This window comes from Micrasema longulum, unplaced genomic scaffold (assembly GCF_059751315.1).
Source record: "Micrasema longulum isolate JH-2025_06_02 unplaced genomic scaffold, ASM5975131v1 h1tg000501l, whole genome shotgun sequence".
Classification (NCBI taxonomy): domain Eukaryota; kingdom Metazoa; phylum Arthropoda; class Insecta; order Trichoptera; family Brachycentridae; genus Micrasema; species Micrasema longulum.
Window position 1 is genome coordinate 1,535,297 of NW_028277698.1, and position 15,771 is coordinate 1,551,067.

A 15,771-nucleotide genomic window follows, 5' to 3' on the forward strand; every position below is an offset into this window, starting at 1 on the left:
GAAATTTGTAAAACTTTAATGCTCGTATTCAGAGACAAAACTCAAGACGAGAAAAGTACATTTTTCAGTTCTCAACTTTAACCATAACGTTATTTAACTTTAATATTATATTTAAGATTTTTTTATTTACGTTAAAATGCATTTTTAAACATTTTTTTTACAAGTAAATAAAATCCCACCAATATACTTTCTGAGGCTTCTTGCTAGAGATTTATATTAGATATTTTTTATACAGATAAAATTAACAGCCGGAAAACAAACAAATATACTCCTCATCTAAGTATAGAAATTGAAAAAATAATATTTTCAGGCGTTGCCTAGTATGTAGGTGAAATAATTCAATTAGATGAATCTCACCCGCATAAATAAAGGTTTCAGCTCTATAACTTCACAAACATCAACAAATGAAAGAATTGAAGGAATATAGATGTTCAAATATAGGCAGAATGGTGAATGTTACACAGTGTGTAAAGTGGCCACTTAAACCAGCCATTGATAGGTCATAAGCCCTGTAGATGCCTAGACTTCTATATTACCTTCTCTTAAATGTTCTTCATCTCTGTTGTAAAATGTTAATATAAACAGCTCCCCAGGGAGTTGAATCCAGTCCTTGTCTACAAAAATTTGGACAAACTCAAAATATTGTTAGTACAGATTAGTCAGCCTCACGCTGTGCTGTTCAGTTCGTTTGCGTACCATTAAATAAAATAAATAAAAAATTGAAACACAATAAAAATCATCTATTGAATGTGATTTTATCGTGCCGTGTGAATTTTACCATTGTATAAAATGGGCCAATAGCTGAGCCTTCCAAATCTTTATTACTGCCGTGTAGGTTTCTTCCTTATACTTTTTTTTAATTGAAATTTTACTTGCTGAAGAAAAAAGTTTTTCAAACGCTAATAGTATATTATTTTACTAAAAGCGGCAAAGGAAAAAAACAGAAATTTTAAGCATAAATTAGACGTCAAATCATTAAATTTACCAAGATTCTTAATAAAAATATATTCAACGAGATATCTATGTCTGTATATATACATTATATTAGCCTAATTGTCTATTTATTTATTGAAAGCTGTACAAATTGAAATAATTAAAAGAGTGCAAAACTTGCATTATGCCACAAAAAAATCTAGTCGCAAAATGACGTCATACGTCATTACATGAAACATTGATTAAGCGTTATCTTGACCTATGCTTTATTACTTAAGAGCTTTATTTATTTGACGAGAACACAATATTGCAAAACGAAAGTGCACCTGGATGGTTGTACAAGAAATGCGCTAAACTGCCGGCGGGGATAGGCAGATAATATTGATTGATACTCCATTAATAAATTATGTTCTCGTAAGAACGAACTCTTCATCAGTCAAGAAAGGATTCTTACTGAAACATGTGTGAAAGGGTCAAGGGGTTTAAGGTTTATTGAGCCTTTATTTGTTTCTTGTTTCATTAAAAATAAAAATTAACATATTTTAAATACAGTTTACACAAAAAACAACACATGTATATTTACCAGATTCACAAAGCCAATTTACAGTATAAAACCTCTAGAAAAACTTATTGAAAAACTTATAAATTAAATCACTAAGTATTTTATTGAACACTGCTAGCAAAACTATTTAAAAGATACACAAAAATTAAATACTTTTTTACGTTAAATATGCTATACTCGTATATTGTTTTCATTATTTTATAAACTCTAGATCAAATAACCACTCTCTTATTTTGTCCTTGTCTCTCTTGGTAGTAACACTTCTACAATACGCTGGCAACAAATCAAAAGGATCACATAGAACCAAATATTGTAATGTTCTTTTATTATGGCAATAATGATGATATTAAATATATTCAAAAGTCGAAAACTGGAAAGTGTTTAAAATTACTCCTTTATTTTATCACTGTATAGAAGCTTGTGTACGTAAGGTATTAGATGAATACGTGAAATTTTTATTATGTTCGAAATTTTATGGCGTAAACAACGAACGACCAGGGTGCGAAGAATCTCCCGGCTCGACAGTGGAAGATGGAGTGAGAATTGAAACATGGAATGCCAGAAACTTGGACCAGGATTAGGATTAGGATTTGTGGAGGGAAAACTTCGCACTGCTCAGGACAGGGATGCTATCTCTTAAGTGGTCGTCATCGCCCGGGGACCTGACATGACACGTGAAGAAGAAGGAAAATGAAAAATGTAAAAAGTTATACGCTTGGGAGTATAACTGTTGCATTTTTTAAATGAATATAATATTGTTTTATGTTCCCCTTTTCACGTAATTCAATATGTATTTAGTATTCAATAAATTATTTAACTTTAAACACTTTTCAAATGTTTGTAGATAGGCTGTATTCCACAATAGGATGAGGTTATTATGGTTTTAATTTATTGCATGAGAACGCAAATATTTAACAAATTACAACAGAGATGCAGAACATTTTAGAGAAGGGAAAATAGAAGTCTAGGCATTTACAGGGCTTATGACCTGTCGTTGGCTGGTTTAAGTGGCCACTTTACACATTGTGTAACATTCACCATTTTTCACCAATTGTTTTTAGGCGTTGCCTGGCTTGTGAAATAATTTGGCAAAATAGTGAATGTTACAGAGTGTGTAAAGTGGCCACTTAAACCAGCCAACGACAGGTCATGAACCCTGTAAATGCCTAGACTTTCATATTCCCTTCTCTAAAATGTTCTTTATCTCTGTTATAATTTGTTAATCTTAATGACTCTCTAAGGGGTAAATCCAGTATTTTGTCTACAAACATTTTGACAATCTCAAAATATTGTAACGCAAATATTTCTATATTTTTTTTGCAACATAGATGTAAAATATTTTTGAGAAGGGAATACGGATGTCTAGGCATTTAGAAGGCTTATGGCCTGTCATCGGCAGGTTTAAGTGGGCATTTTCCACGCAATTATTTTAAAACGTATCTTTTTGCGGTGGAACTGGACCTAAGTGCGTCAGAATCCGAGAGCAAACGACCGCGATCCCACGTTTCCAGCACCTACTCGTACCAGTTAGCCGAGTTATGGCATTTTATTATCAGTGTTGTTAAACCAGCGCCCGCGGTCCGCCACACGAAGAATGGAGAGATCACAATAAGCACAATAAGGATGATTTTTACAATAAGATCAGTGAGAAATGAGTGGAAAACTCAAGCGCCCAGGAATGGCTCGCCCCGCTAATTGTGTTCAGAAACAATATGGAGAGATTAATCTACGTTTTATGTAATGATCGCTATAAGCGACATGCCACAAGAGGTTAAATTAGAAATTAAATGGGAATTTCACAACGTTACACCGATATTTGATACGTAGTTATGATAAGAGAAAATACACAACCGAGGCAAATCAAAAGTATAAATTGAAGCAGTAAAAATACATATAGGAAAGTAGCGAAAATTAATATGTACAAGTACCTACCAGGAGCGAGCGGTGAGTTTTTAAATTGGTGAGCTATGAAAATTCCGATAAAATTTCTATAGCGGTTGTATGGCATATAAAAAACAAGTCTATTTTATATTTAATAAATAATTCCTAACAAATGGCTCCAGCGGCTAATAGTTTCAGTAAAAATATTTTCTAATGTAGCACAAACATTTGATTAAAAATAAAAATAATAAAAAAACATAATTGCAATAAAAAAAATTGAACTCCTGTGAACTAGGGGCCCCGCCTTCATCATTAGAAAGCAACGACCCAACCGCGTAGCTATTTCGCGTTTTGGGCCAAGCGTCGAAAAAATAATTAATAAACTGGATCATTCATTAGCGCACCAGTGCATCTTTGGTTAAGTCAGACTATTATAACTTGTCTTGAAATAAAACACTATTTCTTAATAAATGATAATAATTAAATAATTTAAAAGTATTCCTTACCGAGTACGATTGTTCACAAAACAAAACATAAATTACGTTTTAAGAATCATTGTTTCATCGACTTTTATATCACATTATTATTCACAAAACGACATAAGTTATACATATTATAATTCTTCATATATATTTATTCTTAACACTATACACTAGTAACGTTTTTATCATAACTCTAACTAAATTTTTAAAGTTTAAATCGAGACTGAAGAATAACCAACAATATTCAACTGTCATCGAATGCACAAAAACGAATTACAATCAAAAAACAATTAGCGAATCTTTGTTTTTTTAAAACCCACTAAAAGATTTATACTATATTATGGATTAAAATATCAATTCGTTTCGATTAAAATATCAATGTATTAATTTATTTTAAAGCAAATTTACTTTCAAACCACCAAAACATTAGTATATTCAATTACTGTCAATTACTTACTTATTATTGTAACTTTCGTGTTAAGATATACAAAATATATTCGTTATCTCTTTCTCACACATAACGATTGCGTATATTGTCACCTCCCTTAGACTGTCGTAAGTCAAATTGATGTATTTTAAAGAATACTAGCCCTTATGAACAAGTATTGAAAGACTAAATTGTATTAATGAAAGCTGCAAGATTTTACTGTAATCGCAAGTGTAATTTTTCGAACGAGATTCTAAAGTTTTAGGTTAAAGACGTATTTGAATTAGTGATTTTAAAGTGAGCAGAGTAATCTCGTGTAATCCAGTAGTAATAATTTTGGCCAATAGAGGCGCAACTGGTCGCTGTATGGAATAAAGGAATATATAAATTTACTTGCCCAAGAAAAGTAATATATTTTTTTGGTGATGTGTTTTTTCCTAATAATACTACAGTATTATAAAACATTACATATGATGTCAAAAAAAATATGGTAAGCTGCATGTAATCGATTATAAGGAGCATTTGCCCCTACCTACCTATCGTATTACAGTAGGAAGTTAACATAATTTAGTGTCTTGGGTTTAAAAGGGCTAATGTCGGACATTTTTTTTTTCTGTCAACATTTTGTAGAGAGTTAATGTCAATTAAAAAAACACACATATTTAAAAAATTAACATACACATGCATACGTGGTATCGTAGTGTAGATGTAAAATTGAACGTAGTTATGCAGAAAACAGCCAGTCCACAGTTTGGAAAAAATAAGATTTTGGTGTTATCAGATGCAGTAAGGTCAATTCTATATTCTGCTAAAAACAGCCAGGCCGCTTTCATTAAAAAAAACTGTAATAATCACCTTCTAAAAAAAAGCGTCAAACACAAAAACAGCATTTCTCAAATTGCAGAAAACACCCACGGCACTAGAAAAATCTTACGGTACCTTAAAAATCATCAAAACTGGTCAAATAGGTAATTAGATTATTTTTTGGTATATTAAAAAAATAATGTATTCATTGTTTATTATTTGTCGAAATTAGAAAACACTCCAACTGTTGTGTAGATTTGATTATTCGCCCTTTTCACAAAAGTGCTATTATCTAAGTTTAACTTTTCTATGTCTGGCTGCTTCCTGCATAACTACGTTCAATTACTCTGCCGTAATGTTGTAATTTACAACATATCCGCCGGTTGCGAAATAACAATGTGCTGTTCCTTGATCAGCGCAGCACAAAGTATGGCTTGCATGCACCAATGTCCCGATTGTCGTATTGTCAACTCGAGACAAGATTTGGACTTTTTTTTTTTTTTTTTTGGTGTAAGTCCTTCTAGATTTAAACGATCACTAAGATAGACAAGATCTTGTCTTGAGGTAGTAATTATTTTTAAAATTTTTGTCCTAGCTTTAATTTTTTTATTTGTATTTTATTTCAATTGTACCTGTATGTATTGAAATGATTTGTGTTTGTCATTTTTTGAATAAACTAAGACCGTTAGTAAATAAACATAAATAGAATTTTCTCTAAAAACAATTGAATGTCTATATAAAATATGTCTTAAAACATGTTCAATTATTACAGGTTGTAATCTGTGTCCGGACAGATGAAGAATACACTTAAGTGTTAAATTGAACCAGAATCCTGGACAAGTAATTTAAAAACAGTTTTTTTTTTATTCCAGTACCTCAAAAGGACTTTATTTTATTTTTTACTTTGATATTTTAAATAAAGTAAATTTTTGTTACGACGATATTTAAAGCGAGTTATTGCTGCACTACGTTTGTAGTATGGCGGCAATCAAAGTAAATGTTCATGACATTCGTAGGTGATTTTTTTTCAATTAAAAAAAAGGCTCGATGGCTACTTTCAGGTAAAAATCCTGCATAAGGAAACCAAGTGGAGAGGTCTGCCTTGTAGTGCAGTGGTTGGCGCGTTCATCAAGCGTGGTTGAGGTCCCGGGTTTATGGTTAAATTGTGGTTCTATACTGCAATATTTCATGTTCCTGGACTGGAACCGATATAAGTAACAGATAAGTAACATTCACTTTGAAGCACCTTCCTTGGGAACTTTCACGAAACGACCGAAACATTACTGTATATTTTTAAAACACCTCCATTTCATTTTCTTTAAAATAGATCATTAATCCTTTTCTTACCTGGTTCTTCTTCCCGTCTCTTCTACTTTGCAAGCATTATAATATCCCTAATAAAAAACCGGAGTTATTTTTAATTGACTATGTGCATTTTTCGTTATTTTATTTTACTACAATTTTGTGACCTGTTCTTCTTTTGACCAGTCTGTTTTTCGGTTGGCTGGAAGACATAGCTTTTGGCAATAAGTCCATCAAAATACAAAGTACAGATACAGCGTATACTCGGCCATATTTTATTTATTTATTTTTGCACCACAACAGGCCAGGAGGCCCAATTACAGTGGTGAATTACATCACAGAGCACCTAGGCTTGAGAAAAATCACATTTAAATTTTTTGTGTTCTCACCCGGGAATCGAACCCGGAACCTTTCATGTGTGAGTCAAGCGTCTCGACCACTACACCACGGAGGCCGCATATGATAATGACGGCTTTTAATAATATTATATTGCTCTCCTACTACAACTATACATACGTACATAACTATTGTATATCGCAATCAGAAATGTGACAAAATAAACATGAACTACACTAACGTGAAACCGTAGTTTAATGTAGGTTATGGTTTTTCGTAGCGTGACGTTGAGTAAACCCCGGATAATTCGTGACTAATTAATAAATAAATACGACAATACGTTATATGTTATTCCCTCGTTGCATTCAACGATCTATTATATAATGCCGGGTAACGTCAGACTCGAATAAAAATGCGTTAATTAATTAATGTCAATATGTTAACATGAAACTAAAAATAAGAACATATACGCAAAATATTATGAAAATAGTTATACTCGTATATACATAAACGAAGACCTGACTATGTTGACTAAATGGACAAACACAAACTTACTTACTCTTAATGAAAAAAAAAGCAATATTATCAATTTTGAATCTAGAAAAAAATGTCACAAAGTAGATGCTTACATAAATAATGAACGACTAACTGAAATTGAACGTGTTAAATACTTAGGACTAACAATGGACTACAAAGAAATTGGCAATATATGTGTACATACTGTTTGTTTACCCAATAAAATAAATAAATAAACATGTTCGGAATAGTAAATGTCACGCAGAATGCCAAGTGAACTCTTAAAACAATTATTGAATGTTATAACTCATGTAGATGCCGAGTTATACACGTTTCGAAGAGGTTCCCAATCTCTGTTAAAAAATCAACGAGCAAATGATTAATTAATTAATGTTTGAATGCTTACCTCCGGTGGAGCAGTATTCTCCTATATATCTCTTGGTAAGGTAGCGGACTGTCACAGCTGAAAGAGAAAACAAACCATTAATGAGGCATATTCTCAATTATAAGTTAAGATGGACGCTTGAGGAGAGTGGCGATTTATAGCTCAACCAGTGAAGTTAGGTGGCCTAACTTTATCAGCAGTGAGCTCTGATTCAGCGAGACAATTTATTGTAATTACTCGTGGAATGATTAATAGTTTTAATTAATATCAATACAAAAGCAGCAGAAGAAACATTACTGATGAGTTTAAAACGTAAGAACGAGTAATTGTTCGAATTAATGAATTACGTGGAACACACAGCTTGCTAGCCTTTTACTGTGCCTATATTTTTACTTGTCGTTTTATTTTTTTTAAAATACAATATAAAATAATAACTTTATGTAAGTATGCTTTTCATTTTGTGGTTGGTGTGGTATCGAATGACAGGCCTCGAGGAAGACCAAAAAAAAAGTCAACTGGAGGAATTTAATAATCGAGGTTATGCTTGTGGCGATATGAGAGCAAGACTCCAAAATGTTATATGTTTTAGTACATATAAAACTTGCATTACTTTTAAGCTGAATAAACTATAAATTTGTAAAAAAAAAAATATTTGTTTTAAAGCTTTGTTATTTGTTTTTTATTTTTTTTATTCCGTTACCTAAAAAAGGACATCATTTAAAAAAAAAAAATTTTTTTAAACTTTTATTTTGTTGATAATATTTTTTTTTTTTTTCACGCCCATAAAGCTTTTACATACATGGAAGTTATATAAAATATGAGTATATAAACAACATAAAATTTAAAAAATACAATACAAAGCAATAAAAGATAAAACAGTGTTTAGAAGTAAAGTTGGTATATAAAAAGAAAATGAGAATATAAACAACATCAATTAAAAAAAATACAATTTAAAGAAATTAAAGATAGGATCAGTGTTAAGAAGTAAAGTTGGTATAAAAACAAAAATAAAAAGATTAGTTTATAAACAACATAAATTGAAAAAAATACAAAATAAATAAGTAAAATATAGAACTGAGTTTAGAAGTTTAGTTAGTTTAAAAAAAAAAATAACAATAAAATTAAAAATTAAAAAAAAAATAAGCTAAAGAAATGCAGTTAAAGATTTAAAGCAGCTAGGTACATAATGTTATAAAATACAATATGAACAGAATAGTAAGTTATATTATGAAATATTTTTCTTACTATAAGATTTGAGGAGAGAAATTCCTATAAAAAAATGCGTATGCAGTTTTGCAGAAATTTAAGTTTTTTTTACATAAAATTGTGTATTAAGTGGAAATTGTTCTATAATTTATTTATTATAGAACTATATTAAAAAAATATTCAAATTTGTTAGTTTAAACGTGGAATTAATTCAAATATCAATGAATTTTTAGATAATATGAGATGCAATTGATATAATATGTATTATATGCATGTACAATTTGAAAAAAAGAAAACAATAAATGTTGAAAAAAACAGTAAAAAGAACTCTGATTCCAAAAACGAGCAGTTTGCTCATTAAGAGCGGTAGTCACGTACTTATCTATTGATTATAATAATAAAAAAAATAAAAAAATGTCATGTCTTCAGTAATGACGAAATTCAGTCAATGGTGAATAATATAAATGAAAGTGGAATTTAACTCAATACAATATTTTAAGTGTAATAATTTAAATGCAGTTCTACCAAGAAGTGCCCTCAAAGAAACGTAAACAATTATTTGTTGTTGTATATGATCTTTCGATTTTATAAAATGAATTTACGAATACCGTATTGTGTGTAAAATAGAACCAGAACCCTGGACGAGTGTTTTCGACTCGATGGCTGCTTTTTAGTAAAAATCCTATTATAAAAACCATTCATGGATAAGTCCCCTCCGTAGTGGAAAGGTTAATACTGTTCCTTACTATTCTTGCGGTCTCGGATTCAACTGACGTGAAATATCGATTTTAAAGGTTTTTTAAACGGCATATTTCATTGTTCTTGGACAGAAAACTGAAGCGTAAAACTGATCACTTTACCTTCATGTAACAGGTGATTAAACAACTGTGCATTTGGTTGCTTAACAATGCAGCGCCGGGTTGGGAGATGATGATAAAAATGGTATATAAAAAAATCGCCTTGTTGTGTCTAATTAATAAATGTCGAGCTTTTAAGAATTACGGCTAGTAATTTTCAGAAATTTTGTAAAAAACGAACTAGCTTAATTAATATAAATGAATCGAAAAGTGTTTTTAGGCATGGCCTAGTGAGTGAAATTAAAAATTGTATAATTAAAAAAACTGTTAAAAATGCAAATATTTAATGAAAATACGCCCGTTTCTCAATGAATATTATAGATTTAATTAATATTATTTACCAATAAAAATGACGAATTCGTAACATAAAAATGAGCTCAACCAAGAGTCGTGAGTGCATCCTATTATTATGTTTCTCCTTGTTGAACATCATCAGACCACTTATTGTCCTGATCCATTAAAGGATAAAGAGATGATTACCATCGTCTTACGTAAGATATTATAAGCCTATTCTTTATAATGGCATAAAAAGCAAACAAGTCAAGTCCGTCAAATTAATTTTGTAAAGCTTAAATAATAACATCCGCCATGTATAATATTTACCTAGGTACTAATGGTTATTGAGAAGGACTGAGTTTTAAAAAGTTACATTGACGTTTTATTTTTTAAATTAAAATGGCATCATTAATTATGAGAAATAATAATAATAATAATAATCATGGTTTATTAACTAAACATTACCATTTCTTTATTTACTACATACATATTTAGGTAATAGATTTTTCTGGATTATGTCTAGTCTGTCTAACTAGGTACAACCTGTATTGAGGCAGACATTTTTATGCTAAAATAAACAATAATATGACTACCTACAAGTTAATTTATTACATAAAAATGTCTGCCTTAAAAGAGGTCTTACCTTGTCAAGCAGACTTTTTTATATTTTTTTATATTTTTATATGGGTTTTTATATTGCTTTAATATTTACCTTGCTTATAATATACAAGGTTTATATATAAAAAGGTGGATTTTTCTGCAATTAATTTTCTTTAAATTTATCTAAACTGTTAGGATCAGGAAGGATATACTTATGTTGACCAATCGGGAACTTTTCAGCATTTGCTCATGTAGAGAGGAAATCACATAAAACTCTTCAGGAGAAGCCGGCCTGTTGGCAGTAGTCAACAGGCCTTCCGTTCCACTAAAGAAGTGTCCGGCATTTTGTTAACTACTTTGGTTTATTTTACCAATTGCCTGCACTATATTGACCATGTATGATGTATGTTAAGCAGACTAGACATAATCCAGGGGAATCTATTACCTAATTATGTATGCAGTAGATAAAGAAATTGTATTTTTTTCATTATTATTATTATTATTAATTAACATTACTACCAAAAAACAAAAATATTCAAGTAGGTGGGTTGATTATACTATGAAACATTTTTTATGGTAATTTTTCTTGCCTGAAAAGACACCGACGCGACGAGATAAACTTTCGTATGTTTTAAATTCACGACATTTTCTCAGCACTTTATCATTCTCTACATGTTACACTATCGCGTACGCTATTTAATAATTGGTGTTATAAATCTCCTAGGTCGCGATACTTGTCACGGATTACGAATGAATTAAGATCCTTCGAAGACGTGAAGGAATGTGACGTGCGACGTGCGGCTCACGTTAAGCGACACGCGTCATCGGATGCTTACATTACATAGTTGTTTCTCGAATACGTCAATAATGATTCTGACAGGGTTTATGTGGAATTTTCGGGTATTTATCTCCTTTTTTAATACATCAAGCACGATTTTTATAAAAAGGTCTAGTATAGAAAAGGAATTACAAAGTTCAAGTTAAAGAACATAAGAAAAACCCATCTAAAAATCACTGTTTCAGATTCTAAAATATATAAAAATTGTATAAATCTGTAAATAAATTATCTGTTAGGGCTCTACTTTGGTACAAATTAATTTGTCAGTATGCGTCGCACTCCGAGTATAAACACAAGTTGGTACATGATTACAACACCAGGTTTACTAGTATGAAAGGGCTAGCTGTTCCTAGATATTGCAATAAATATGGCAAAAAGACACTGCAATACAGTATACCTAAAATATTTAACATGTTACCAAACAATATTTAAAATACTGAGTTAAATACAGGAGTGAGACGTTTGCTCAAATTATGGTTATTGGAAAAAAGTTTTTTGTATTAGTGATAGTTTTTCATAATGTAATATGTAATGTTTTTCAAGTAAAATTATTGTTAATGTAGGTTAAGTGTAAATAATCTATGTAATTTATAAGAACCTACTGACGTTGTACGTATGCAACTCAGCAGGACTTTAATTTAAGACTATTTTGTAAATATTAAAAAAAAAAAGTATGTACGACAAAGGATTCATACATATGTATCTGCAAACGAAAACGAAATCTTCAGGAAAAAAACTCATTAACGGTCGGATATCTTCAAACTGGTGTGTTTATTAACATGTTTGATAAAAGATGAAGAATATTTAAGAGAAGGTTAAATAGAAGTCTAGGCATCTACAGGGCTTATGACCTGTCAATGGCTGGTTTAAGTGGGCACTTTACACACTGTGTAACATTCACCATTCTGCCCATATTTAAACATCTATATTCCTTCAATTCTTTCATCTGTTGATGTTTGTGAAGTTAAAGAGGTGAAACTTTATGCGGGTGAGATCTATCTAATTGAATTATTTCACCTACATACTAGGCAACGCCTGAAAATGTTATTTTTCAATTTCTATACTTCTTCATGGACTAGGTGGATTTATCAACAATATTTTGAGTTTGTCCAAATTTCTGCAGGCAAGGACTGGATTCAACTCCCGGGGGAGCTGTTTATATTAACGTATCAAATTTTATTTAAATTTAATTAAACTTCAAAATCCAACAGCGAAACGGCCCAAATGAAAACCAAACTCAGAACCTACAGAATAATATACAACCTATGAACGAAAAGAGTGAACCCCAACAGCCTACTTAAGCAATGAGCTGGGACAATGCCAGAAAGAAGAAGAGGATAGGTATACAATTTAAAATAAAATAAGGTACTTTTGAAAACGATTATTTTTGGGTGGTGCTTTTGAAAACTTTAAAACGATGTGTCGTGTAAAATGTTTTAATTTGCGATGTATGAACATTTGATTCTCATTAGAGAAGGCGATCACGATATTATAATTACGCTAAAATAACTGACACGATAATGTACATATGTCTAGAGTTGCCATTTATCTGGAGAAGAGGTCAGTTAGAGAGACATAATATAACATGAAACGTTTAATTTACGTAAATGTAGATAGTAAAGTTGTTGAGATGTTGTTATAATATACAAATATAACATGATCTGACAACAATGGACAGTTGAGTCGGTATATCTTTTTAAATGCAACCAGTTTATGTATATATATATTTTTTCTGTTTATTTAAAACATAATTATGTTTAATCAATCAAACGTTTAAAAAAAACATTACGTATGTACCAACAATATAAATAAAAAGTATCTACACGTTTTCTCATTATAATTGAGGTTATTTAAGGTAATGCGATGCTTCTTATTTTTTGCTTTGTCCACCATTTTGTGAAAAGAACCTTAATTATATTGTTATTGTATTTGTTACAATTAATTTAGTGTAAAGTTTCCGCAAAACAAGTTAAGTAAAAGTTTCATTGAAAATAAACGTAAAAATGGCATTTTTCAATAAAAAAATATATCACCATCTATAAATAATTAGTTTCATATGTATGTCATGCCCTTTTTTGTCTTTCTCGTTTTTTGCATCCATCAACATTTAAAACATACTTATTTTAAACTGTTATTAGCTGTATATTATCTATATAATCTATATAACACGTCTAAAACACTTCGACAATGTTTGTCGTTGCTTTACTTACCGAACGTACGGATCTCGAAATTTGTATATGTATATTAAATAGGTTTTTTTGTTTGATACATCGCGTTTCTTTACTTTATAAATTTTATAATACAAAACGATGAAAAATTAATTGGTACCTGCGTAGGTGAAAATCTGTTATGGCTTTCTGTATTTTCGTTTAGGTTTCGTTCAAATTTCTTACAGCTATTTAAAACAAATAAGTTTTATTCCAATATGTATAATAACAAGCATATTTTTAACACATATTTATGACCCTAATATTTTTGCATTTTTTCAAAAAAGGTATACTTAATCAACTGGAATTGAATTAATCTCGTTAATGCTAGGGCGTCATTAAAGTTCTTCATAGTTGGATAATTACGTGCGATGAAGTAGAAAGTGGAATGGCGAGTATTTAGAAGACTGTTCCTGAGATGAGTGACTTCTTCGCATTATAACTGGACACTTGATTTAACATAGTATAGAAAATATATTGAAGTCGATTGCCCGACGTAGAGGTGTCGAAAATATATATTTACACGTGTTGTGATCAACATATCTCCCTTTGTATCAGTTTATAAAAATATTGAAGCATGATAAATGTGTCCATATCATAATCATACTTCCGCGCTAAATAGTGCAGTTAAAGACCAAATTCAGCGAGTCTCGATCGCCTGTTACAAGTACATGAATGTAAGGTGATCAGTTTTACGCTTTCAGGTACCAGTCCAGAGACAGTGAATATTGATGTGTTAAATCAACCGCAATGCGGCATTCCTTACTATTTATTTGTCTAATTTTGATGTTTTTTGTTGATATTTCTTGATAAAACTCCATAGTTAATGATTTTGATAAAATTATCAATGAAACTTCTTGGTTTGGTTTTACGTTTTTATTATTTTGACCAATAAGCGCTTTCGTCGAAGAACATATTGCCTTCTATAGATTAAAAAATGTAAAATCTAACTTTGCAACACATTTAAACTTGCTTAACCATACTTTTGATAGCGAAAACAATATTGAATTCAATATTTTGAAAACATAGGGAAAAAACTAGATAAGTTAGAATCATTAGAAATTTATAGAATTAAACTTAATGCAGTAATAATTAACCAGCAATTGGAATTATCGAACTCTCCTTTACTTAAACAATTAATTTAATATACAACTACGCTTCGTTTGATTGAATTATTTATAACTAAAATAATATAATTAATTAACATTTTACAACGGAGATGAATAACATTAAAGAGAAGGTAATATAGAAGTCTAGGCATCTACAGGGCTTATGACCTGTCAATGGCTGGTTTAAGTGGCCACTTTACACACTGTGTAACATTCACCATTCTGCCTATATTTCAACATCTATATTCCTTCAATTCTTTCATCTGTTGATGTTTGTGAAGTTAAAGAGCTGAAACTTTTATTTATGCGGGTGAGATTCATCTAATTGAATTATTTCACCTACATACTAGGCAACGCCTGAAAATGTTATTTTTCCAATTTCTATACTTCTTCATGGACCAGGTAATTTATCAACAAATGTAGATGTAGATACCTAGTAGATGCCTCGACTTCTATATTACCTTATCTTAAATGTTCTTCATCTCTGTTGTAAAATGTTAATATAAACAGCTCCTCAGGGAGTTGAATCCAGTCTTTGTCTACTAAAATTTGGACAAACTCAAAATATTGTTAATATAATTAACATAAAATTGACTACCAAAATGTATTACTTCACTCCATAAACAAATGTATTATCTAGGTATGTATCTTGGAATATTTCGTCATTCATCTATAAGTATGTAAACTTCCCTGTCAAAAAGTATTGTGCTACTGTTAAAATGTGTATTTCCAACTCTGTTGTATTTCACCATGTATTATTTTCCCACCTTTTAAATAATAAATGCCAAATCCCTATTTCGGTACAAAAATGAACTGTTTAGCAAACTAATTGTAAATATTTATGTTTTATGTCCTCTGTTAAAATACTTATTTGATCTTCTTATCTCCAAAATATGTAAAGAATAGTATAAAAGCTGTAATAATTCACCAGTCTTGAAGATGCCTACTTAGGCGAAAGCGCTCGTTGGTCTGAATAAAATAGTAAAACTAAACCTAGAAATTTCATTGATAATTTTATCACAATCATGTATTCGTCTGTTTTTACTATCA

General features: G+C 30.5%; 1 protein-coding gene across 1 annotated transcript in view; it reads right to left on the minus strand.

Annotated features, from left to right (window-relative positions):
• The window catches only part of LOC148281069 (ras-related and estrogen-regulated growth inhibitor-like protein A), a 369,126-nt gene that overhangs the window by 84,804 nt on the left and 268,551 nt on the right, over positions 1 to 15,771 (minus strand). The window contains exon 3 of the mRNA XM_088227423.1: positions 7,650 to 7,706. Within this exon, the coding sequence (XP_088083549.1) occupies positions 7,650 to 7,706 (57 nt within the window). The remainder of the gene's footprint in view (positions 1 to 7,649; positions 7,707 to 15,771) is intronic.